The 23819-nt window shown below is 59.3% G+C and overlaps 3 protein-coding genes across 5 annotated transcripts; 2 read left to right on the top strand and 1 right to left on the bottom strand.

Annotated features, from left to right (window-relative positions):
* Positions 1-3740: 3740 nt before the first annotated feature.
* On the top strand, positions 3741-11462 carry PPM1J (protein phosphatase, Mg2+/Mn2+ dependent 1J). Of its 2 annotated transcripts, none has more exons than XM_042830506.1 (10): positions 3741-4012; positions 5282-5408; positions 5500-5799; positions 6180-6292; positions 7451-7535; positions 8758-8876; positions 8992-9055; positions 9300-9407; positions 9538-9689; positions 9913-11462. In XM_042830506.1, the coding sequence occupies exons 1-10, from the start codon at positions 3741-3743 to the stop codon at positions 10058-10060; spliced, it is 1488 nt and encodes a 495-aa protein (XP_042686440.1). In that variant the 3' UTR covers positions 10061-11462. The 2 variants fall into 2 exon arrangements, with proteins under 2 accessions (XP_042686440.1, XP_042686441.1); XM_042830507.1 differs by lacking the exon at positions 3741-4012 and adding an exon at positions 4254-4708.
* A 450-nt stretch (positions 11463-11912) lies between these two features.
* Positions 11913-17353, top strand: RHOC (ras homolog family member C). Its single transcript, XM_042830504.1, has 5 exons — positions 11913-12001; positions 15592-15749; positions 15949-16069; positions 16417-16547; positions 16735-17353. The coding sequence occupies exons 2-5, from the start codon at positions 15594-15596 to the stop codon at positions 16906-16908; spliced, it is 582 nt and encodes a 193-aa protein (XP_042686438.1). The 5' UTR covers positions 11913-12001; positions 15592-15593; the 3' UTR covers positions 16909-17353.
* An 82-nt stretch (positions 17354-17435) lies between these two features.
* MOV10 (Mov10 RISC complex RNA helicase) lies at positions 17436-23365 on the bottom strand. Of its 2 annotated transcripts, none has more exons than XM_042830502.1 (22): positions 23201-23365; positions 22343-22439; positions 22076-22203; positions 21758-21996; positions 21446-21686; positions 21149-21271; positions 20885-21038; positions 20659-20813; positions 20411-20587; positions 20184-20331; positions 19948-20109; positions 19767-19870; positions 19514-19611; positions 19314-19433; positions 19136-19238; positions 18852-18975; positions 18586-18777; positions 18425-18499; positions 18223-18348; positions 18035-18123; positions 17848-17963; positions 17436-17779 (listed from the first exon to the last, which is right to left on the bottom strand). In XM_042830502.1, exons 1-21 carry the CDS (start codon positions 23332-23334, stop codon positions 17855-17857), a joined length of 2898 nt encoding a protein of 965 aa, XP_042686436.1. In that variant the 5' UTR covers positions 23335-23365; the 3' UTR covers positions 17436-17779; positions 17848-17854. The 2 variants fall into 2 exon arrangements, with proteins under 2 accessions (XP_042686436.1, XP_042686437.1); XM_042830503.1 differs by having other exon boundaries at positions 17436-17723.
* Between the last annotated feature and the right edge of the window lie 454 nt (positions 23366-23819).

Here is a 23819-nt window from a genome sequence, read left to right as displayed (position 1 = left end):
CAGCGCCGCCTGCCGCCGCCTCCCCGGTACCGGCGGAGCGCTCCCGGCCGCCCCCCGGGCTCAGCCCCGGCTGCGCGCCCCGATGGCCCCGCGCGGCTCTGCGGGAACGGCGCGGCCCCGTCCCAGTTATCCCCGCTGCTCATCACCGGGCTGTTAGGAGTGGTCAGTCAGAGAGCGAATTGATCTCCCCGACGTATCCCCCTTCCTCCCCCCACAAAAGAAGAACAAAGCCAAACCCGTGGGACGGCCCCGGGGTTGCCCTACAGAGCGCTGGGCTGCGCCGTGCAGCCGCTCGGAACAAATCACAGCCCCTGAGCGCCTCCGCAGCACCGCATCTGGTCCAACGCCGCAAGCTTTTTTTCCTAGGAAAGGCTGCAGGACAGCATCCTCACCGGGGAGCGTTTCTTTCTTCCGCATGGACCCATAGCACGAGCTCAGGCGCACCCTTCTATAATCTCGGCTTGATTTATAGCATCTCCAGTTCGGATCAGTGACAGCACAGCACAGAGGCGCTGCCCGGCCCCACTGCGTCCCATCAGCTCCAGGGGCAGTGGGGATCCAGGCATCTTCCCTGAGCCGAGAGGAGACCTGCAACCAGGGGACGACTCCTGGCCTTAAACCCTTCATAAGAATACATTCCCTCTGCTATTTCACTAAGCTGAACTTTCTTGTCCTCTTTTTGAAAGGGAAAGATCACATCACCACGTTAAATTGGTTAGATGTGGCTGCTCAAAAGAAAGGGGGAAAAAAAGCTCTACAAGATTAACCCACACTCCAGTAATAAGATATTAAGAAATATGAGCATCGTGCTCTTCAGATCAGAGAGTAATGGGGAAATTACTGGGAAAAAAAATTAATACAACATGAAATTAAGTCTGCTCTTTGTATTCATTGGATAGTTTGTCAGAGAGTCACAAATGGCTGTGATAAGTAAATACAAACATATTACTTTCCAGATCGCAAAGTTTTAATGGAAATCATCAAGCACAAAGGCAAACAAAACCACCTTTCACATCAGCCAAACTCCAATTAAATTAGGCCAGATTATTCAATAAGGAAGCCTACAAAATCAAGCTCCTTATTGATGCAATGGCATAGAAATACAAACTGCTTTTCCAGATCACAGCATTTCAATACAGGGGAAGAATTAACATTTCAGCAGAACTGATTTCTTTGGAATTCCAGTGAAGAGAGCAGCAATTTCCCTTCTCTCCACTCCTCGGTACACTCATAGACTCTCTGCATTGTCCTCATTCCTGGCTCTGACTCTTCCAGGAGTCCTTTGCATCGCTGTGGAGGAAGAGAAGGGGAGGAACAAAGCTGAGTGCCTGTAACAAGGCTGGCAGGGAAAGGAACTGCACAAGAAAACCTTGCAGACTTTACATGGAAAAAATCATTTCCCCTTCAGCTGCATTCATGTGGGGAAGATCCCCAGGACAGTGCAAGGAGGGGAGGTGGGTTTGCAGCAGCAGAGCCCAGCAGCAGACCTCCATCCACCCACAGCAGAGGCAATGGGGGCAGCCCACAGCACCGCACACTGCCAGGCTGTGCACAGAGTCACAGCTGAGCTCCGGGTGCAGCGCCCTGCAGAAGAGCAGAGCAGACACACAGCGAAGATCAAATCACCCCTTAAAAGAAATAACAGTAAATTCTGAACTCCCCAATTACGGGGGACAGGCAAAGCTTGGAAACCATTAAGAGCTGCTTCTTCTGTTGATGAATTATCCGGAGCGCGCAGAGCTATTTGCGGGGCTTCACTGTATTACACTAATTATAAATTAATATATTGCTCATTACACGGTAAAGCTGTGCAGCCAACTAATGCACTGCTGCAAAGGGCTTATTTTAAAACATCCTTCACTACTTTTATGATCTAGTTGTTTAATTTGCTTACATACTGCCTTAAATGCCACCAACATATTCTCTCACATTTTCTCACCAGAAAGTGCATTACAGTTCATGGCAATTTCCCTGCTGTGCCCTAAGCAATCACCCTCTTGGGGGGAGCAGCAGCAATTTTGTTGTGCTGAAAGGAGCTCGTTACAGCTGGGGGTTGGAGAGGCCTCCAAGAACAGGGAGAAGGGAGCTGAGGTCACGGCAGAGATCACACAGACACTGCTACCAAGGGGACACCCAAAGTGGTTCCACGCAGGGTGAGCACCCAGTGCAGCACCCAGGCAGGGCAGCCCCGGCAGGATCATGAAGGGTGGGAAGGAAACATGAGGATGGAGTAGGTGACGTCCAGAGTGGACTCAGGGGACACAGCTGGGCCTCCCTGCGTCACTCAGCCGTGTGCCTGGCACCAGCAGCGCCCGGAAAGGAGTGCAGGGGCAGCACGCAGGGAGGAAGCTTGCATTGAGCTTGCAGGGAGGATGAATGGGAGGAAATGTCGCTCTCTTTCTTGGAAAACAGCTATTAGCATTGCATTGTTTCGGGGAACGTTTTGCTGCGTGTTTTTTATGTTTTCTTTCTGCGCAGTGCGTAGCAGAACGGAAACACAAAGAGCACGAAACGAGGTGGGATTTGCACAGCAGTCAATCCGGACGCTGCAGTTTCCCTCTTTCCAAGGTGACTCAGCCGTGCTGGGCAGTGGGGGATGCCGCTAAGGACCCCCCGAGGAAACTGCGCTGGTGGGGAGGGGTCGGGGATGGGGTCGAGCGGAGGGAAGGGGCCGCGTTCTCCAGCGCTGCGCGCAGTCTGTGCCGCCCCCTGGTGCCCGCTCCGCCTCGCTGATAAGATAGAGGTGAGCTTTGAGCAGGGAACGGAGTGGGAGCCGAACAGCGGCAGGCAAAGGGCAGGAGGAGGCAGCAGCGGCAGGCAGGGACTTGAAGGCAGCTCCAAAAAGCAGCCTGGAAAGGGTGCGTGCGTTCTGACCTCACCGAGACGCGCTGCTGAGCGGCTTGCAGCTCGGGAGAAAAAGAGAGTAATACAATACCCGTAGGATGTCCTCAATAGTTTGCTTAGGGGACAAGGTTTAGCCAAGGACGTGATGAATGCACTCGGAGCTGTGCAGGGCGAGCAGTGAGGGTTGTGTTTCTGCACAGACCTGAAAGTACAGATCTGTGCGGGAAGGGTGAAAGCAGCTCCCTGGGGAGCGCAGTGCACCGGGACACGGGGAGCCCAGCAGATGGACTCAGTTCTACTTTACACAGACAAATATTGTATTTTTTTCAGCAGAATGCTTGTTGCCATAGGAATACCGAGGCAGGAGGTGCTGAGGTCAGGCCCTGTGAGCTGTGCTCTCCGAACTGTCAGTTCTCCCAGCCGGCAGAGGCGCATCGCCTTGGGGCGGCTGAGTCTGCATCCCGAGCAGCGCTGCCGCAGCTCCGGTGGAAGAAGGAGGTTCTGCTCTCAGTCCCGTCAGCTCCCCGTTCCTCTGCAGCACGGCTGCTTATTAATAGCTCGGCGTGACCGCGGGGGGCTGGGTCTCACCGCTGAGCGTGACGAAGCACTGCCAAGAGCGGCAGATGCCGGGTCGGAGCAGGAGGCTCTGCGGGAGCTGGGGAGCATCCAGCAGCCGGCGAGGATCAGGGCCGGCTGAGCTTCAGGTGACCGCTGCCAGGACCACGGCTGCCATCCCTCACAGCCCAGAGGCTCGGAGTTCCATCACCGGAGCGGTCCCATCTCGTACCCGGGGGCCGCCGCCGCTTTCCGTCCCGGTGCGCGTCTCACCCGGGGGGGCGGCCCTGGGGCGGGGCCGGAGGCGGGGCTCGGCGCGGCTCGGCCCGGCTCGGCCCGGCATGCTGCTGCGGGTGCGTTCGGCGGTCTCGCACCTGGTGGCGGGGCTGGGCCCCGGGCCGGGCACGCAACCCCCGGCTGAGCCCCGGCACGGCGGTGGCGGCGGTAGCGGGGCCGGGGGCGAGGAGGGGTCGCGGGTGACGGCGTTCTGCCGGCCGGCCTTCCTGCAGCTGACGTCCGAGGAACTGCGCCGTGCCGACGACCACACGGGGCGGGCGGTGCAAAGCCCCCGCGACGGCCGCCGCCGCCTGCCCTGGAGCACGGGCTACGCTGAGTGAGCGGGGCCGGGCCGGGCGGGGGGAAACGCCGTGCCCGTTGGGGGCTGCGGGGCGGGCGTTCGGGACACGCAGCTCCGTTCTGCCGCTCCAGAAGGCGGCCGCGTCCCTCCGCGCTGCTCCGCGGCTGTCACCGCTCGGCGGCATCGGCGCGGCGCTGCGGTGCGGGGCGGTGAGCGCTGCGGGGGCTCCCGGCGCTGCCCGGCCCCGGAGAACGCGCTGCGGCCTCACCGAGCCGGGAGAAGCGGGCGGAGCGGGGCCACGAGAAACGAAAGTGGGTCGAGGCGGTGCTGAGCTGTGCGTTCCTGCACGGGAGGATTGCCTGCCGGCGGCTCAGCTGTTTATGCTGTTCCCCATCCCCTCAGAGCTCGGAGCTCTTCCATTTTCTGCGCTTATCTGCCCGATGCCCGGTGCTACGCAGGGAACTGATACTGAGAGCTGAAGGAACCGCTCCGGTTCTCGAAGGACATGGGAGAAGGGAATTGAAGCTGCGATGGGAACAGGACCTGACCCTGATTTCCCCTTTGGGAGCTCACTCTCTTCTTCTTTTGCTGGTTTTGAATTCCACCCGTAGCTGAATGCAGGTCGGGAAGGTCAGGAGCTGAAGGCCACCTCTGTGCTCTGCTCCTGCAACTTTGCCCGAGCTGAGCTTCCCTGGAACCTCCTGAGATGTGTTTCCTTCGGGAAGTGCTGGGGTAGGGGCAGCCTGCACTCGTTCTTGCAGGAGCAGAAACCCTGCAGAAGCTGTGGGGAAAGGAAGGAAAACTGCCCTGTGCTCAGCAGTGGGACTTCTCCTCTCTGTCCCAGGACTTCTTTCTGCAAACCACTTGGGAAGTCCTTGCCCAAATAGCTCGCTCAGTTGTGCACATTTACAGCTTCCCCTCGTGAGCAGGTTTTGCAGTCCAGACCTGACATCTGCTTTGTCAGCACAAGCTGCAAAAAGTTCATGTGAATCTTTTTGCAAAAGTCCTGTTGGTTCCATTTTTCATCTCCTGTGAGCTGCCTGCTCCCTCTGCAAGGTGCTGGATTGGGATGGAGGCTGTGCATCCAGTGCAGTGTCCATGTGCCCAGGCTGGGTGCCCTGAGGCTGGGATGGGTTTGGGGCAGCAGTGGGGATGGAGGAATTTGGTGCTGCCGGGGTCACCTCTGCCACATTGCTTCCAACCCATCCCTATGAGCTGAGGCTGGTGTTCTGCAATGTCTCCGGACAAAGCCTGATATTTCGAATGCAAAATGGAGAACCCTAATGTTTTTTTTCCTCCCGACAGGGTGATAAATGCAGGAAAGAGCCAGCACAACGAGGACCAGGCGTGCTGTGAGGTGGTGTTTGTGGAGAGGAGGCCCAGCCCCAGGGGCCACCAGCCCTGCAGGGATGGCAGCGGGGAGCCTGACAGGGTGAGGGCATGGTGGGAGGCTGCTCCCTTAACAGCTCTAAGCCCACCTGCTCCCTTGCAGGCATCGCTGAGTCTCCCATCTCTCCCCACAGGGCAGGAGGGGGTTTTATTTCCACTACTGGGCCCTGTTTGATGGACACGCGGGCAGCGGTGCTGCTGTCATGGCATCCAAGAGGCTGCACCTGCACATCTGCGAGCAGCTGCGGGACCTGGTGGACATCCTGCAGGACCCCTCCCCACCTCCCATCTGCCTGCAGCACAATGCTGAGCTGAGCCAGGCAGAAGACAGCCGGGAGGTCCCCAGTGATGCTCTGCCACGCTTTCACCTGGAGAAGGCAGTTTCCCATGAGAGCCTGGTGATCGGCGCCATTGAGAACGCCTTCAAACACATGGTGAGCTGCAGCTGCTGACTGGCAGTGTTTGTTTTGCTCCTGTCTCCTCTGGCAGCACGGAGGTCTGCAGGGACAGCTGCTGGGAAGCTCCTGCCCTATTGCTCTGCTTCATTTTGGGGGCACCAAACACACAGGCTTTGGCCTCTGTGGGTGAAGAGGGTTTCACTGGGCGTTGTTCCAGCTGCTGCCTGCTCCGCAGCGCTGAGGAGGCTGTGTCCTGAGCTGCACACAGGACCTTGGGGTGAGCAGGGCGATGTGCCCAGCCTCAGCTGGCAGCCAGGGTGCTGACGGGGCAGCTCAGAGCTATTTCGGACTGCTTGGAGCTCTGCTTGCTGGCAAGGGCTGCTTCCCGCTCTGCCCACAGCTCTCCATCTCTCCAGGACGAGCAGATCGAGCAGGAGCGGGCGTCCCAGCACATCTCTGGGGGCTGCTGTGCCCTGGCCGCTGTCTACCTCATGGGCAAGTTCTATGTAGCCAACGCTGGTGACAGCAGGTATGTATGATCCCAGCCAGGCTGGGGTGCACTCTGATTTCCTCACTGTGCTGTGTGTGCCTGCAGCACTGAGGGAGCTGCAGAATTGCTTCTCCACCTCTGGCACGTGATCCTTGCCTTCCCAGCTGTGTCTGTGCTTTGCAGGTGGTCCTGAACTGCACCTTAGTGCTGGCTTGGGCTACATGTTGGGGAATGAAAATTGGCTTCAACAAAGCTGCTGAAAATGTGCAAGCATCAATTTGGGGGCACGTTTTGTACCAGCAAACATTTGCAGCAGAAGGATGTGCAAATCTTTGTGCAGACAGGGCCTGAGGGAGCTCAGAATCCAAGGACTTTGCCTGACATGCATTTCCTTGGTTGTATTACTGCAGTTATGCATAGGTGTGCTCATAGCCCACAGCGTTTGATGCTGAGGGTGAATGTGCTCTGAATGAGCTTCCATACCTGGTATGGAGGAAGTCCTGGCCCCTTTCTGCTGAGGATTTGCAGAGTGGCATGGCAGGGACTGTGAACAGAGGTTGGGGTGATGGGCAGGGACTGCTGGGTGTTACGGATCTGCTGGAGTGTCACAGGGCTGCAGGTGCTGTGGAATTGAATGCTGTGACACGGTGAGAGCAGCAGGCGGTGGCCTGAGGGACAGACTGGGGCAAAGGGTGCTGCTCATCCAGGCAAATGAGACTCTGCTCTCCCTCCCTGCCATCGGTCCCCACCAGAACTGGGCACACCTGGGCCCTGCATCACTGCAGGGGATTTGCAGCCTTCTGCAGGACAGCAAGTGGGACAGGGGGGTCAGAAGTGTCAGAGATCCCTGATCCCCTGGGACTTCCAGGAACATCTCATAAGCAGCCGTTGTTTAAGCCATCAAAAAACTCAGCCCTCCTGCAGGGAGCTCACCCCCAGTGCTGGGCACTTGCACCTCTGTCCTGCTGCTGGAGACTTCTGCCTGCGCTGCGTGAGATGGAGGCTTAATAACCTTTGTGCTGCTTCTCTTCTAATCGTAGTTTGCTCTCCATCTGTCCCATGCTTCTCTTCCATTTCCCTGTCCTCCCTCCCCTGCCCTGGGTGCTGGGCTGCAGGGCTTGGTTGATGTCCCTACAGCTGATGGGCAGCGGGGAGAGGACCTCTCCTCTAACCTCATCCTTCCATGTTTCATTGCAGGGCCATTATCATCCGTAACGGGGAAATCATTCCAATGTCCAGGGAGTTTACTCCAGAGACAGAGAGGCAGAGGCTGCAATTCTTAGTAAGAAAGACCTTTCTTCTAACCCCATTCCTGCTCACCCACCTCCTGAGCCCTGCCTGGGGCTGCCCCTCTTGCTGCCTTCACCCTCAGCGTCCCATCGTGCATTCAGGGGTCCCTGTGCTCAGTGCTGGTTTCTTGCCTGGTGCTCCCAGGGGGAGCTGCAGACTGCAGGCAGATTTCTGGCTTTCTTCCTGAGAGCTCCCTGTCCTGGGCAGACCTTCTGTGCTGTGCAATGAAACTTGTTAAGGTTATAAAGACCTCTCTGATGGCAGCACGGAGGAGGAGGTGTTTGTGTTAAGGGAGGTCTTGCTGGATGGGATTTTCTGCCTCGCAGAATATCTGACGGAGCACTGTGGTACTTTTTCTCATGTTTGTGTTTGAATGACCGAGGGGAAGAAGTTGCTGTAAGCAAGATCCTCCCCAGCTGTGATGCGTGTATGGGCAGAGGGCCAGGCGTGTGCTTGCTCCACTGTGCAGCAGCTGGGCTGTGGCCAGGGCTCTCCATGCCTCGGCACCAACTCTGCCATAACTCAAAGGCCCCTCTCCTTCCTTTCAGCTGCTCTCCCTCTCCACCTGCACTTTGAAGCACTGTCTCAATCTCGGCTGCGCTTGGGGAAGCACTGGGGCTGCTGGGGGGGATGTGGGGCATCGGGTGTGGGTGAGGTCCCTGGGGTTCCAGCTCCAGGCCAAGCTCCAGCAGCGTGCTGGCAGCTCTGCATGAGGTGGTGATGCCTGTGGGGATGCTGGCAACCACCCAGCAATGTCCTGGAGCCCTGTGCTCTGTGCTGCTGCTTGCCCCTGGTCACAGACAGGATGCATGCTTGGGAAGGAGACAGCAACTGGTGTCCCTGTGTGAGCATCGTGCTCTGTGCTGAGCTGCAGCCCTGGAGCGCTGTGGCTGTGGCTGCTCCTGGGCCAGTTCTTCTGCAATTTGCCTTTTTTGTTATCTCTTTTGGGCTTCTTATGTGCCCAAACTCCTTCTGGCTCTGTGTCCTGAACTGCTCCTCCCTCTGAGCACTGTGCTGGAGGGCAGCTTTGAAGCTGCATTGTTATCACTACCACCTGAGCTTCAGCTGATGCTGTCCTCACCCTGAGGCCCCACAACCGATGTCCCACGGGTGCACCTGGCTGTCCTGTGCCGTGCTGGGGTGCTCTATGGGTGGTGCTGGGCAGGACCCTGCTCTCATGGCACTGCAGCTGAACCCTCTGCCCCTTCCTGCAGGCCTTCTTGAGACCTGAGCTGCTGGGAAAGGAGTTCACACACCTCGAGTTCCCCCGCAGGATCCAGCCCAAGGAGCTGGGGAAGAAGATGCTGTACAGAGACCAGAGCATGAACGGCTGGTACTGCGCTGTCTGGGGCTGCTGCTGCATGTGGCCACAGCTCCAGCCCCATCCCCATGTACCAAAGGGGCCTCATCCCAGGGCACTGGCCAACAGGTTGCCTTGTTTCAATCAGGGCTTACAAAAAGATTGAAGAGGATGACCTGAAGTTTCCACTAATCTACGGGGAAGGCAAAAAGGTAATATGCTGGGATGTGAGGGGAGGGGTCCCTGCTGCCCTGGGAGGTGGGGGTCTGGTGGCATCACAGCTAGGGCTCTGGCGCCATGCAGGGGTTGTTCCCTATCTGCCCTTGCTGAACTAGGGGTCCCAGCCCATTTTTTCCAATGCTGTCACGGTGCCAATGCCACGTGTATCATTTCTCCTAGGAGAAGAGGTGAAGGTGAGGTAGCTTAAAGCTTGCTTTTGTTTTTGCCTTTCTCCAGGCTCGGGTGATGGCCACTATTGGGGTGACACGGGGCCTGGGAGACCACGACCTCAAGGTGTTCAGCTCCAACATCCACATTAAACCTTTCTTGTCCTGCTTCCCAGAGGTGAGCCCGAGGGCTCTTTCACTAGGTGGAGCTGATTGGGGTGATCTCAGAGAGTGCTCAGAGCACCTGGTGGTGTTGGGGTGTCCATGAGCCCTCTATCACCCTTGCATCCTGCCCCACTGTTTCCCAGGTCAGGGTGTATGACCTCACACAGTATGAGCACTGCCCCGATGACGTCCTGGTCCTGGGCACCGATGGGCTCTGGGATGTCACCAATGACAAGGAGGTGGCCAGCGTGGTGCTGGAGGTGCTGACAAGCTATGAGCCCAATGACCCGTGCAGGTGAGGGGGAGACACAGACAGGTGTGTCCTGCACCATAACATCTTGCTTGGAGCAGCGTTGTGGCCACTGTGCACAGTGCCCCTCTGTATGCATGTATCTGAGCTTCCCTAGAGCCCCTTCCCTGCCCCTTTGGCTGCATCAGCTTCCCCCTCCTCCTGGGGACAGCAGTGTGGTGTAGCACGATTCCTGCTGGGCTTGGGCTGACCGCTGTGCTCTGCCCAGGTACACCATGGTGGCCCAGGAGCTGGTGGTGCGCTCCAGGGGTGTCCTGAAGGAACGAGGCTGGCGGCTGCCCAACGACAAGCTGGGCTCTGGCGATGACATCTCCGTGTTTGTGATCCCCTTGGGTGGCCCTGGCAACTACATGTGATAATCTGAGAGCACTGGGCAGAGGAGTGGCGCTGCCTGGATGGCCACGAGCAGGATGCTGGCACTGCCCAGGGCACCGCTCACTCCAGCACTCATTTCCTGAGCTGACCACAAGAAGAATGAGGATCTCGGAGCCTCCTGCCCGAAGCACCCCCTCACCTACTGCATCCCTGCCCTCTAGAGAGATGGAAGGACAGAGCAGAGACTGGGCTCAAGGGCTGGTTTTCTTGGTTGCTGTGAAAAGCCTCAGTGCTCTCTGGCTTCTCGGTGCACGCTCAGCACCTCGCCCTGGCCCAGGTGTGCTGGCTACAGCCCTGTGACTGGGCTCTGAGTGCCTGTACCCGGTGAAGCCTGTGCTTGCTGCTGCAATCACCTCCTTTTCCTGCCCTGTGACATTTGCACCACAGATGCTGAAGCTTCTGCACTGGGATAGGTGTGGAGTGGGGTCCTGCTGGCAGCGGGGCAGCACCCATCCCAGCTGCAGGTGCTGTGAGCCCTAAGGATGTCCCAGTCTTGTGCTCGCCTTCTTAGGCTCCTGGGCCCCATCCCCAGCTGGGCACACTGCCTTGGTCTCAGGTTTCCATGGACGTGACAGGGCTCAGTCACAGAGCACCTGGGAGGAAATGAGCTGCTGCACTCTCATGGTGTTTGCCAGCCCCAGGCTGTGCCATGGGCTCTGCCCACCACCTCTCTTCATGCCTTGGATCACCGCTGTGTTTCTAGAGCCAATTATTTATTATTAACTGGAGAGCTGAGCTGGAAAGTGTCTAAATTCCTTCTTGGTGTGAGGTGGCAGTCAGTATGAATATAGGTCTGTTATTTCTGAGCCGTTCTAATTTGGCAACTGCTGAGCAGCAGTTACAGAGGAGCCCCGTTCAGCCAAGCTTAACAGCTTAAAGTGCTGCATGGATCTGCTTAGCTGGGGGCTAAAAGCCCACAATAGAAGCAGCTTGGTCGTGGCTGGGAAATGGAGTGGGCTGGCTTTTCCCCAGACTCGGAGCTGGTCCTGAGCAGGTCTGTAGCTGCAGTTGTTTTCTCTGCAGTATTGCATTCTGCATCTGGCATACCTCTGACCTGGGGGATGATGAGTTTCCTGCACCTCGGCAGCGTTGCACCCTGCCAAAGCACAGAGGCAGGGTGGCCGTGGGGACAGCTGAGCCCTGTGCTGTGCTTTGGTGATGCACGGTAGCGTCTGCCCCTCGTCACTGGGTGTCACCTTCGGGGCGTGTTCCTCTCTGTAATCAGCGAGATGTAAATAAACTGGGTGCACTTAGTGGGGAGTGAAAGTTACCCAGTGAGATTTGCACCTGTGTGCATCTCTGTGCCGCAGGGAGCAGGGGATGATGATGCTGGGCTTGGAGGAGCTGCCCTTGCGTGGTTAAATAAAGGTCGTGCCACCCGCAGTCCCACCTCGGCGCCTTTCTTGCGGAGCTCCTGCAAAGACGACTAACTTAAAAGCTAATTAGCGCTGATTAATTCGTGCAGGCAGGTTGGGTGCCATGTGAGCCGCTGTCCTTCCGCCCTTACGTTGCTCCCTGAGCCGCCCGATGCCTCCGCTGCTGCCGGCCGAGGCGGGGCAGCGCGGGCAGAGGCTGCATTTAGAGCTTCCTCTGCGCTTCCCTTCTTCACTAAAGAAACGTTTCCTTTGGAGCCGGCTGCTGGCCCGGGGAGGGACAAATTAAGGAGAAATTGTCTCCGAAATCTGAAAATAGAAACGACTCATAGGGCACGGCCTGGGTTCCGATAGAGCCCGGTGCCAGGGCGGGGCAGCAGCAGCGGGGCTGGGAGCGGAGCCCCCGTCGGGAATCGGCCCGGTTCGGCACAGCTCCGCCCTTCCGAGGGCGGCCCCACAACGGGGCGGTGCCGTCCGATCCGCGCTCCGGAGTTGGGGTTGGAGCCGGCACCGGGACCGGGGAAGGGAGCCGTGCCGTGCCGGAGGGAGGTACGGGCCGTGCTCGGGATGCGGGCGCTGCGGGGAGCTCAGCGGTGCGGGGATCGCTGCTGGGGGCGGGCGGGGCCGGGGCTGCGGTGGGACCGAGCGCATAGCGGTGCGCCGTGGGGCGGTGCTGAGTGCGGTACCGTGTGCGGTATCGGCCGGGCCGGGTCCCGGGGGCGAAGATGGGTTGGAGCCATCCGGAACGGAGCCGCCCCCGGCACAGCAGCGTTGTATTTTCTTCGGGGGAAAAAGAAAAAAAAAAAAAGAAGGACAAAAGTTTGCTTTGCTTAGCGCTGAGCTCATTTGTAAACATTTATACAAGGGGGGCAGGCGGCGGAGCAGAAACAATTGTGCAATGTCTCAGAGCAGAGAAGCATTCCAGAACCATGACCAACAGCGGCGCTCCAGCACCAAATCGGGCAGCGGCCGCCCGATCCCCCCCGGCACCACGAGGCCGTCTGCGCTCCGTTTTCCTCCTTCCCGGTGCCGTTCCGTGAATCTTTGCTCCTCTCTTCCTTCCAGGTAGCATGGTTACGGCTGCGTGTGATTTTATGTGCCTTAAATTGACTCCTGACAGCTTCAGCTTTTCCAGGGAAGCGTTTTATAGGTGGATATAGGGATATACCTGTGGATATTGGGAGTGCTTAACCTGGCTTGCTTGGTAACTCGATGTGTGTGCTGGGATGGGGATGTGTATGGGCATAGGGAATGTGGAATGTGTGTGCAAACAGCAATCAGCTGTGAGCCACTGCACAAATACAGCCACCTGCCCGGGCTGGGAGTGTCATCTGAGGCATTCAGCAGATACTGGTGCTGTTGGGGAAGGTGCTTCTGTGGGAGGTAAGGTAAGAAGGTGATGGATGTCCTTTGGGGGAGGAGGTGAGGGCAGCACGGGGCTCCTGAGGAGCAGTAGTTGTTGCAGCAGGCTGAGTTTTCAATGTGTCCAACTGAAATACAGCACTTGAGGAGCCTTGCAGGTTTGGTGACTGTGTACAAAATGTTGGCTTCTCTTCTTTAGCCCCGTGATGTATAAAAGGGGGAGGCTGTGGCTGTAGTCCCAAAGCCAGAGCTGGGAGTTTCAGTTTAAGAGGTTTTGTGCACATGTGATGTTTTTGCTTCCTTGGATGTCATCCTGAAACAGAAGACATTTAAATGGGTTGCAGTCAGACTCCAAGCGCAGGTCAGGGTTGGTATCATGTGTTGGTTTCATAGTATCTGCCCAGAGAGCACCGACCCTGCAGGGTGTGCAGCGCTGGGTTTGCTGGGCAGCAATCCCACATGTTTTCCCACAAAGTGCTCACAGCTCAAGCCCAGTTTGGGTTTTAACATTCTTCTGCTCCAAATCCCTTTCTTTGCTTTGCTTGTGGATGTTTTTGTGGGATTTGGCAATGAAAACTGCCTGCTCTGCCCCTTGTCTGCAGAGCAGCCCTGCTCTGCTGCTGTGCTGGAGCCCGGTGTAACACAGTGTGTCTGGTCAGAGCTTAGGAACAGCTCCAAACTTTCGCAACCAGGACCCCAGAGCCCGAGCTGCTGTGCTGTGAGTTGGTGTCACTCCTCCCTCCCAGCTGATTTTGGAATCTTGTTCTGCTTCTGTATAAGACTCCGTTCCTGAGCCTTGCCAGGAAGTCATCCTGCGCCATGGGACTTTCTGCTGGAGTCGTGACGACTTCAGTGTACCGCTGTCACTGTCCCCAAATCCTTTCCCCTGAACTCTGGGCTCAGCTGCAGCCCCGAAGCTCTCCAGGGATGCTCTGTGCCCACCCTGGCCTTGTGCTTGCCGTGCTGCACCTCCCCCAGGGCCTGTCCTGATGTGCCCCTGCCTGGCGTGCGTCGGGGTGCGGCTGCAGCCCTTTGAACACACAAAGCCATGTTTAGAAGCAGAGACTGCTGTCCTTGGCTGCACTGGTTGGGAAGTGATGTTTGTGTTCCCCGCTGGGGTTTCGTGCTCTTTGGGTGCTGCAGGCTTCCTTAGGTCTCCTCTGTGTCACAGGCTGTGCTGCCTGAGCACCTGGGGGAGTGAAACCCAGCGAACTGCATGGTGATGTTCTAACCTTGAGCCTGGTTTGTGTTGCGATTAGCCCAGCTCCTTCCAACCAGAAGTAAATCCAAACAGTCTGAGTGCTCAGGACACTTGTTTGTTAAACACTGAGGTTCAGCAGGGACTACAGACACAGCAGTGAGGGACAGACTGAGCCGGCTGCTCTCCTTGGAGATCTGTGTCCCCCCCACCCATGGCTGCAAAGTGCTGTGAGCTCAGGGCTGGGTGTGATGGGGGTGGGATCTCAGGATGAGAGGCCAGTGGAAAGGTTTCTGTTTCTGGTCCGACCCCTTCTTCAAAGTGGTGACGTCTTTCTGTGCTGTTTCCCGAGGTTCAGAAACAGAAACTGGGTGAAAGATGCATCCTACCAGGAATTCCCCATTTCCTGCTCAGCAGGAATTTCAGTTTTTGAAGCACGGAGCTCAGCAGCGGCTCGCCTTGAAGCAGCTGTGCCAGAGCCCTTGCTGTGTTAGTGCTGGTGACCTTAGAATAGCTGCTTGGTGCCATGCGAGGTCCCCACAGGGATGGGGCAGCCCGAGGGGCACCGTGGCTGCAATGCTCCCTGCCTCCTCCCGTGCTGCTCTGTGGAGGCTGGCCGTGTGTTAGCAATGGGCTATTTCTGGGCTGCTGGGTGAGTAATGGAATGAATTGTGCTGAGATTTTGGGCGGGGACATGGCCTCTGCCCCGTGAGTCACAGCAGCCTTGGGCAGGGCTCAGGGTGCTGCTGACCCCTCCGTGGGTCAGGATGGATGCAGCCCCACAGCCCCGGTGGTTTGCAGTGGGTTACAGCCTCCTCTGCACAGAGCAGTGTGCCTGCATGGGGACTGAAGCTGTCATCATGTGCCTTGTCTGGGGTTTCTGCATGGATGGGGAACTGATGGGATCATCCGTGGGGCCTATGAAATGGGTCAGGCTCTGCGCTGAGGTTTCTGAGGAGTTGCAGATGCCAAAGAACTGTTGGACCCCAGTGCGATCTCACCCTGCTGCCTTCCTCCCTCGGACCCCAGGGCAGGCACTGCTGGGCCATTCCCAGTATTCCCAGACTGCTGGATGAGAGGTGTGGTTTGACTTGCAGGAATGTGTCTGTTGTGCAAGGGGCAGAATGCAGCCCGTTTGGCCTGTGCTCACTGAGCAGAGCCTGGCAGCAGCCCTGGTGCAGCTGCAGCAGTGGCACAGACTCCTTGGGACAGGGCTGGGATGGGGCCAGCCCCAGCACCGGGTGCCAGGCACAAGTTGGGATTGCTCACAAGTGTGGCGTGTTGCTGCCACTGAGCTGATGACAGAGGAGCCAACGTGTGCAACCCAGGGTGCAGATTCTGCCCAAAGAATGCATAATCTGAACATAAATCCCAAAGGAGGGTGCGTGGCTGATGTTGCTGCGTGTTGGTGACAGCAGAGAGAGGAAACCCCGCAAGGTCTGGTGGGCAGGGCTGGGTGCTCTGCAGCATTACAGGTGACAGATGCTGTCTCAGTGTCAGGTGGAGGAGTCGGTGGCTTTGCACGGGGTTCCCTGCATGCAGCCTGCAGCTCCACTCACCCTCATCCTCGTTCCTGCAGCGATGGCAGCCATAAGGAAGAAGCTGGTGATCGTGGGGGATGGTGCCTGCGGGAAGACGTGCCTGCTGATCGTCTTCAGCAAGGACCAGTTCCCTGAGGTCTACGTGCCAACCGTGTTTGAGAACTACATCGCCGACATCGAGGTGGATGGCAAGCAGGTAAAGATCCCACTCTGTGCAGGTGGTGATGGGATGCTGCGATGGAGAGTGAGCCCTGCAGCACCCCTGATTTTACCCCAACCGTGCCCCGGTTTGCAAAGGACCCTCGTCACTGCAGCTGAGGAAGGCCAAGTATCCCTCCTGGCCCCACGGGCTGCCTGTAGGGTCTGTGAGGTGCTGAGTGTCCCTTTGCCCATAGGTGGAGCTGGCGCTGTGGGACACGGCTGGGCAGGAGGACTATGACCGGCTGCGGCCTCTCTCATACCCGGACACGGATGTCATCCTCATGTGCTTTTCTATCGACAGCCCAGACAGCCTCGGTAGGGAGCAGGGGGTGCATCATGGGGTCCTGCTGGCTGAGATCCTGCTGGCATACTGGGTTCTGGGAAGTCCCTGTGCCACTTTGGGGATGTTGTGTCTCCCTGCTCCACCCTCAGCTTTTTTGCACGCTCCAGGAAGATGCCGGGAGCTGGTGCATGGTGGAGGTGCTGGGAGAGGCTGTTGTGCCCAGCTGGGTGGCCCTGGGGCTCTGTGGGGCATTTCCATGCTCCCCTGCATGGTGCAGGGCTGCAGCTCATTGTGCTCCCCTCCTGCCCTGCATGGAGCAGCAGCACAGCTGTGTGTCCCCATGCACCATAGCTCAGCAGCCGCACTCTGCTCCTCGCAGAGAACATCCCTGAGAAGTGGACCCCGGAGGTGAAGCACTTCTGCCCCAACGTGCCCATCATCCTGGTGGGGAATAAGAAGGACCTGCGCAACGATGAGCACACACGGCGGGAATTGGCAAAGATGAAGCAGGTGGGGACGTGCTGGGGTTGGGTGTGCGCTCAGTGGAGCGCCAGTGCTGGGATCCCCTCACCCTGGGCTATTTTGCTGGGACTTCCTTCTTGCAGCCTTGATCTGGGCACGGGGGATGCCCTGCAGGCAGCTGCTGTGCTTCTTGCTTCTGGTGGCATTCCCAACCCTCCTTTTTAATGCTGCCCAGGAGCCTGTGAAGCCAGAGGAGGGGAGAGACATGGCCAACCGGATCAACGCCTTCGGCTACCTCGAGTGCTCGGCCAAGACCAAGGAGGGCGTGCGGGAGGTCTTTGAGATGGCCACACGTGCAGGCCTGCAGGTCCGCAAGAACAAGAAGCGCCGGGGCTGCCCGCTGCTGTGAGCAGGAAGGGCTCTGCTCCATGCCTGTCCCCGACCCTCTGCCCCAGAGCTGTCCCCAGGCACTGGGGCATCCCTGTGCCACGCTGTGGGGCGATGCCTTCGTTCCCCATCGCTCTCTATGAGCTGTGCGGTCTCTCTGCCTTGAGCGGGGCCGGCAGAAGCAGGGGCTGCTGGCTGTTCCCCACACTGTGCTGGCCCCAGCTGCCCCCTGGCCTTTATGGACTCACCAGGGCTGTGCTCAGCCCTGCCCTGCAGAGATGTGCTGCGAGGAGTGCCAGCAGTGCCCTGCACCCTGGGTCTGCCCCGGGGCAGTGCCTTGTCCCCACATCCAGCATTAGAATGACGGTGCCTTCTTCGAGTCCGAGTTCCTCATAGACTCTTAGCACCAGTATGCTCAGCTGAGTAACTGGGAGAATAAATGCTAACTGGTATTTGAGTAACTGTAATTCTGCATGTGTGGCATCCCTTCGGCTGCCCCTGCAGGCCCCGTGCTGTGCCCACGCAGCACCCAGGACTCAACACAGAGCGTTTTTCTCTGAACATTTATTCCAAGGACACGAAGGTAGGTGTGCTGCACGTGGCTCAGCATACGGGCTGGGGCCAGCAGTCACAGCACAGTTGGTTTTCCAGAGTTGTATCAAAAAAAAAAAATCACTTAAGATTTAAAAGAAAACAAAAAATAAGACGTTGATGATCCCGGGGCTCAGCCCCACGGTCTGGGTTGGGCTCTCAGCCGCAGCTGCAGCCCTCTGCGTGACAGCCAGTGGGTTCCATCCAGCGCACAGCCCGGCTCCAGGGGGGCAGAGCAGGAGGTGGCTGCAGGATGGGGCCGGGTTGGGGGTGCCAGAGCTCTGCAGGGCTGCGCTGGGCTCCTGCAGGGACAGCACAGGGCTCGGGAGCAGCACAGAGAGAGCAGCTCCTGCCCTGAGCCGTGCGTTACCTGGCCGTTAATTGCCGAGGTGCAGGGAGTCGAGGTGGTTGGCAAGGTTATCCTCCTCGGGGGGCTCCTCGTAGTACCCCCTGCAGGCACCCTCATCCTGGCAGTATCTGAGGAACCTGGGGACGCAGTGGGGTGTGGGCAAAGGGTGTGGGGCTGGGGGGGGGTCTTGGGGGGCTGCAGGACTCACCTGTGCCAGTGTTGGTCCTTACTGAGCACGGCTGGGTTACCCACCACGATCAGCAGCGCTTTCGCCCGGGTGAGTGCCACGTTGAGCCTCTGAGCAAGGGAGAAGAGTTGGGGTTTCCCTTGTGTTCACCTGCTGGCTGTGGGGCGCCTGTGCCCATAGCAGCTCTGCCAGGGAGCTGGGGGCCTCACCTTGGGGTTCTTGAGGAAGCCAAGGCAGAAGGTCTGGTCCAGCTGCAGGTATTCACTGCAGCTGCGCACAGTGGAGATGAGGATGACGCGGCGCTCCTGACCCTGAAACTCCTCCACGGAGCCCACCTGGGGTGTGGGAGTTGTGTGGTGAGAGGGGCTGGGGCTCCATCACTTCCCCAGTGATGTGTGGGGCCCAGGGTACCTTCAGCTGCTCAATTTCTGGCAGAGCCTTCAGCACGCGGTCCTTAGAGGTGATGGCCAGGCGGATCTTCTCCACCTGGGGAGGACGGGATGTGCTGCAGTGAAGCTGCTGGGGAGGCTGAGCCACCCCAATTCCCCCATCCCGCTTCCCTCAGCCTGCACCTGCTTCCTGTAGGGAGAGATGATGCCGATCTCCTTGGGTGAGATGGTGGGGCAGCCGCGCCGGCCCTGGTTCTGCAGCAGCTTCTGCAGGTACTGAACCACCACCTCAATCTCGGCCGTGTTGAAGAAGGAGGGGCTCTTGGCCTCCCGCTCGTCCTCCCCACACACCCCATGGAAGATGATGGGGAAGTCCTGGAGCAAAGAATTGGGATCAGCTCAGCTGCAGTGCAGGGGCTCCTCCCCCCCCAGTCCCCCGTGCCCCCTACTCTTTTGGGGAGCTCCTCCCAGGTGCAGTAGGAGTTGCGCACGTCAAGCTCGCTGCCCTCATATGCCTTCAGCTCGCTGTCATAGAAGAGCTCATTGGGCACCTTGAGGATGGCCTTGTGGGACCTGGCGGAGGCAAGACAGTGCAGTGCAGGAGAGACCTGATGCTCTCCTCGGGCACCAGGCACCCAGGACTGCAGGTCTGCCCCATCCCCAGGCCATGGCACCCATGAGGAGTGGGACGACACCATGTGACCTGCACTGAGCTGCGTGGCCCTGTCCCTACCTGTAGTTCCAGAGCAGCTTGGTGACGAACTGTGGGTTGTAGCCCTCATTTGACTTAGCATACAGTGCATTGTGTGTCATCAGGCGCTCCAGCAGTGAGGTGCCTGCATGCAGTCAGACCCATGGCTGCCGTGATGCTATGCAGGCATTGTGCCACCCCCAGCCCTGCCCTCACTCACCCAAGCCATGCTTAGCAGCCAGTGGTGACCTCAGGACAGGGCCCAGCTGCTGGGGATCCCCTGCCAGCACCAGCTGTCCCCCATTAGGGTTGGTGTTCGGGTCCATGACATTCAGCAGCCCTGGGCAGAGGGAGTTCAGCAGGGAGCAGGGAGCACCGGGCAGCAATGCTGACCCAAGGAGGCAGCCAGAGGCCACTCACCAGCGATTGCCACGACACTTTCTGGCTCTACTGCATGGCCACACTCATCGATGAAGACGTGGGAGAAATATCCCGGGGGAAAGTTGGCTGACACCAACCTGAGGAGAGGTGGAGTGAGGTGGCATGAGCAGCTCTGCCTGCACAACCTTCCCTCGTCATCACTCTCCCCACGTGCCCCCCACATCCCCTCTTATTGCACTCCGCTGAGGCTGTTCCTGCAGCCAGGCACAAAGGCAGCCCCAGGGGCCCTGACCTTCCTGCTGTCACCAGTGTAGTGATGAGGATCCAGTAGGGCTTCAGCAGCTCCTTGCTGGGATACACGTAGCACTTCTCGGTGTCGTCCCAATTGCAACAGGGCTGGAGCAGAACATTAGGTGGGGGCCCTTCTCCTCAGGGTTGTTCTGCAGGGGCTGGGGAGGGGGGCACAGACCTACCCTGACGTCTACAGGCACCTCCCTGTAGTTGGCAGAGCTGGCCATGATCCTGTAGATGTAACGGGGCGGGATGTCGGTGAGGAGGCGCTGGCACAGCAAGTCAGCAGCACTGTTGGATGGGGCACAGGCCAGGATCCGGGCACCCTTGCAGCATGACCACACCTGAGGGGAGGGAAGGCTGAGCCCCATGGGCTGGGCAGCGATGCCCTGTGCTGGCCCTGGGCCCCACCACCCACCTGCTTAATGGCCTCCACCAGGGTGACTGTTTTGCCTGTCCCAGGAGGCCCAAAGATGAGGTACGGTGCAGGTCGGGACATCCCGGTGACGATGTGCTTCACAGCCTGGCATTGCTCCTCGTTCGCCTCCAGCCTGCGGTCGAACCACCTGCAAATGCAGAGGCTGAGCTGAGCAGCCCCCACTCAATTCCACCCGATGCACAGAGCTGCTATTCACCCTGACTCACTGGGGCTGGAAGATGCCCTTGAAGAGCGAGCGCTGACAGGAGGCTGAGGGGAAGAGCATGCTGTCCAGGCCCTTCTGCATGGCCATGGCGGCGGCGCGATGCTGCACCTGCAGCGGCAGGCGGCTGAAGGTGAAGGTCACATCGAACTTCAGATTGTTCACAAACTTCTTCATGAGCCTGGAAGGAGTTGGGGTGAGAGGGGATGCTGCCCCACGGCCGCCCCCAGCCCAGGGGAAGGGCCCACTCACTTGGGGGAGAAGCCAAGCTGGACCTTCTCCAGCTCCACGCTGTGCACGTAGCCCTTGTACAGGATGCGTGGGGAGCTATCCCGCTCGCTGCTCAGGCTGGCAAAGAGGTGGTCGCCCCGCAGCACCGACGGGCGATTCTCAGCCACGCCAGGCACCTGCAGTGAGCTGTCACATCGGGTGCTCGGAGCTGCCCCCACCCCTGTGCCCCACAGCAGTCCCCACTCACGTTAAGGAGCAGCAGCGTCCCGTTCTGCACCATGGGCACCTCCTGCAGGTCGTAGCGGCGGATGTCCACTTCCAGCTGGATCTCCTCCAGGTGCAGCAGCAGCTGGAACTTCTGCTTGTAGTTCTCAGGCTGCAACGGGGCCTCTAGCAGTGACCTGGAGATGTGAGGCTAGATGTCACCGTGCCCAGCACAGCCCTTGGGACACGGGGCAGCAATGGGATGTGCACAGTGCAAGGAGGCATCCCCCTCCCCATCAGCACTCACTGCATCTTCATCCAGCTGGAGTCAGGGCTGGTCTTGGGCCCGAGCATGATGGTCTCCTTGAGGCTCTTGGGGTACGGGTAGGTGCCCAGGGGGATCTCCTTCTCCAGCTCATTCTTCAAGGAGCTGGGTGAGGGAACAGCGATGCTGCAGGGGTTGTGTCCCAAAGCCTGCTGCCACTGACCCCCCCCAGGATGAAGCAGCCATACAGCCAGCACAAGTGCAGAGAGCTGCATCCCTGCTAGCAGAGCCATGCCCAGGGCCCTCAACGCGGAACAGCAGTGGGTGATGGCCCTGTACCTGATGGGAGGCACTCCGTCCTCGGTGATGACAGTGATGGGGCGCTGCAGACTGGCCTGGTAGGGCCTGTAGGGCGCCGAGGGTCCCAGCTCCTTGGCCAGCTGGCTCTGAGCAATGGCAGCAATGGAGCGCCCGATGCGGAAGGGCCCATCCAGCTCCTTGCTGAATTCAAACACCACCACAGCACGGAAGAACCCATTTTGTCTGGTCTGACAGCGGACCTGGATGGGGTACGCACCGCCTGCGAGGGGGGGGAGAGCTGGGGCTGCATCCTGCGTCCCTGGGGCAGCAGGGAGTGGGGCCAGGCAGTACCTGGGTGCAGCAGCAGCGCTTGGTTTTGTGTCACCCCTTGCTCGTCCATGAAGGAGAGCTCCCGCACGCGGTGCAGGGGACGGCAGTGGTGCATGGTCACGGCTTCGGCGCCGTGGTTCTGCACCTGCACGGTGAATGTCTTCGTCTCGCTGAGAGCCACAGGGAAGCGGATCTGCCCATTTCCCTGGTCGTACTCTGAGACGATCTCTACCCCATGCTTCCCACGGATGAACTCGGCCCTGCAGGAAGGGGGCACTGAGGTCTCCCCAGCTGTGGTGGAGATATCAGGAGCCCCCGTGCAGGATATGGGAGTATTACCACTTCTTGGCACGGCTCTGTGGCACTGCTGGTCCGGAGCTGGGCTGCTGGCCTGGAGTGGGTGCAGACACCTCAACATCTGTCCTGGGTCTGCGGTACTGATCAGCCACCACAACCCGCCTCCTCTCCTGCCAGGAGCAGCCAGCATCAGTGTGGGCACAGCCCCTCAGTGTGTGCCGGGGTCTTGTTGGGAGCTGGGACCCCACCGGAGCCCATCCCTGGGGGTGAAGGAGCTGCTGCACTGCCCCAGCTCAGGGCCTCCATTACCTTCTTGAAGCGCACCGTCTGCCCATGTACCTGCGCCCGCTGGGACGCTCTCAGGGCATACAGGATGGAGGAGAAACTGGGCGTTCTTGTGTCAGTCCTACATATAAACAGAGACCTTCCAGGTGAGGAGGAGAATGCTGGGCAGGGGTGGAAGGGGGTAAAGCACGACCCCTCACACCAGCCATTCCCTCTACTTCAGGGGAGGGAAAAGGACGGGGGCTTTCTCGCTAGCTCCACTCAGACCTTACAGCCCTGCAGGCTGCTCCAGCACGGTTGTGCTGTGCCACGGTCTCTCCAGCTGTGCCCTGCCAACTCTGCAGTCCTGTCCCTGCCAGAACTTGGGTGGTAGGGTGGAGGCTGCACAGAGGTGCACAGTGCCCTGCACCCAAAGGCTGACCCACCTCCTTCTGTGCTGGGGCACGTCCCGTGGTGGATGAACTCTGTCTTTGCCAATGATTAACAGGGGCTACACTGCACGGGGCCAGAGTGACCAGTGTCAGCAGGGCGAGGCGGGGAGCGGGTGGACAGTGATGCCCAAGGCTGCGCCCAGGCTGCTGCCGGGGGTCCCTGCAGCCAGGAATGTCCCCGTGAAGCGGGCGGCACAGAAGGCATAGGGCAACGTGTGAAGAAGTCACCCGCCGTGCTGCGAGTCAAGTCACACCTCCGTGCTGCAGGAGTCAAGCTGCCCAGCAGCACCACTCTACATTCCCCAGGAGCAGGGCCCTGAGCTCGGAGTTCCACGGGTCTGGGCGTCTCCTCGGAAGCGCTCAGCCCTCATCCCATCCCAGCGGGTGACAGAGGAGAGCCCCGAGGGTCAAGGCTGCCCGGCACTCGGCTCCGCAGCGATGCAGTTCTCACCTGGCCCGGAACTCCCGGCTGTAGATGTCCCGCAGCACGTCCCTCCGGCTTTCCTGCTCCCGGTCCGTGTCCCGCAAGAACTGCACGAACTGATCCCCGTACCGCCTCGCCTCCGCCACGCTGAACCGCGGCATGGCCGTGCCGAGCAGCGCCGTGCCGAGCCGGTGTGGCTCCGCAAGGGAAACGAAAGCGAAAGGGGCCGAACGCCCCACGGAACCGCCCGTCCGGGGATGGGGCCGCCCCTACGGCGCTCCACCGCCCCCACGAGCCCTACCCGGCCCCCAGCCTCAAACCCCGGATCCCGGTAGGGGGGTCAGGGCCGGGCCCAGTCCTGTGCTGCCGTCAGGGCTGCGTGGTCCACGAGGTGTGGACGTACAGCAGGTGTGCTGGAGGCAATGATGAGGGGTGTGGGTTCGCAGCTGGCACTGCTGCTCCGTAAATAGGGCGGCGACAGAGCTGGCTGCGTTTCTACCGCTAGTTTTCTAGGCTTTAACTCTACAGCCTGCCTAGGAGGGATGGGGATTCTCAACTTGCTCCTGTAAAGCAGCTTGAGGCCCCGGGACTGCCTGCAGCACGAGGAACTGGGGTAAGGCTGCTGTCGGTGCAGCTGGGTGACTCC

This window comes from Centrocercus urophasianus, unplaced genomic scaffold (assembly GCF_019232065.1).
Source record: "Centrocercus urophasianus isolate 14NV4802_14NV808 unplaced genomic scaffold, USGS_Curo_1.0 seq_332, whole genome shotgun sequence".
Classification (NCBI taxonomy): domain Eukaryota; kingdom Metazoa; phylum Chordata; class Aves; order Galliformes; family Phasianidae; genus Centrocercus; species Centrocercus urophasianus.
The sequence above is the reverse complement of the archived record's forward strand: the minus strand, read 5'-3'. Positions and strand labels throughout refer to the sequence as shown.

Bases quoted from the DNA above. Each gene is read 5' to 3' on its own strand.
- PPM1J (XM_042830506.1), top strand. From the start codon at position 3,741: ATGCTGCTGCGGGTGCGTTCGGCGGTCTCGCACCTGGTGGCGGGGCTG. The intron at 8,877-8,991 runs GTACTGCGCTGT...TGTTTCAATCAG, and splicing joins GACCAGAGCATGAACGGCTG to GGCTTACAAAAAGATTGAAG. The intron at 9,690-9,912 runs GTGAGGGGGAGA...TGCTCTGCCCAG, and splicing joins GAGCCCAATGACCCGTGCAG to GTACACCATGGTGGCCCAGG.
- RHOC (XM_042830504.1), top strand. From the start codon at position 15,594: ATGGCAGCCATAAGGAAGAAGCTGGTGATCGTGGGGGATGGTGCCTGC. The intron at 15,750-15,948 runs GTAAAGATCCCA...CTTTGCCCATAG, and splicing joins TCGAGGTGGATGGCAAGCAG to GTGGAGCTGGCGCTGTGGGA. The intron at 16,070-16,416 runs GTAGGGAGCAGG...TGCTCCTCGCAG, and splicing joins CGACAGCCCAGACAGCCTCG to AGAACATCCCTGAGAAGTGG.
- MOV10 (XM_042830502.1), bottom strand. From the start codon at position 23,334: ATGCCGCGGTTCAGCGTGGCGGAGGCGAGGCGGTACGGGGATCAGTTC. The intron at 20,332-20,410 runs GTGAGTCAGGGT...CTGCATTTGCAG, and splicing joins AAGGGCATCTTCCAGCCCCA to GTGGTTCGACCGCAGGCTGG. The intron at 19,434-19,513 runs GTGAGTGGCCTC...CCCTCTGCCCAG, and splicing joins AAGTGTCGTGGCAATCGCTG to GGCTGCTGAATGTCATGGAC.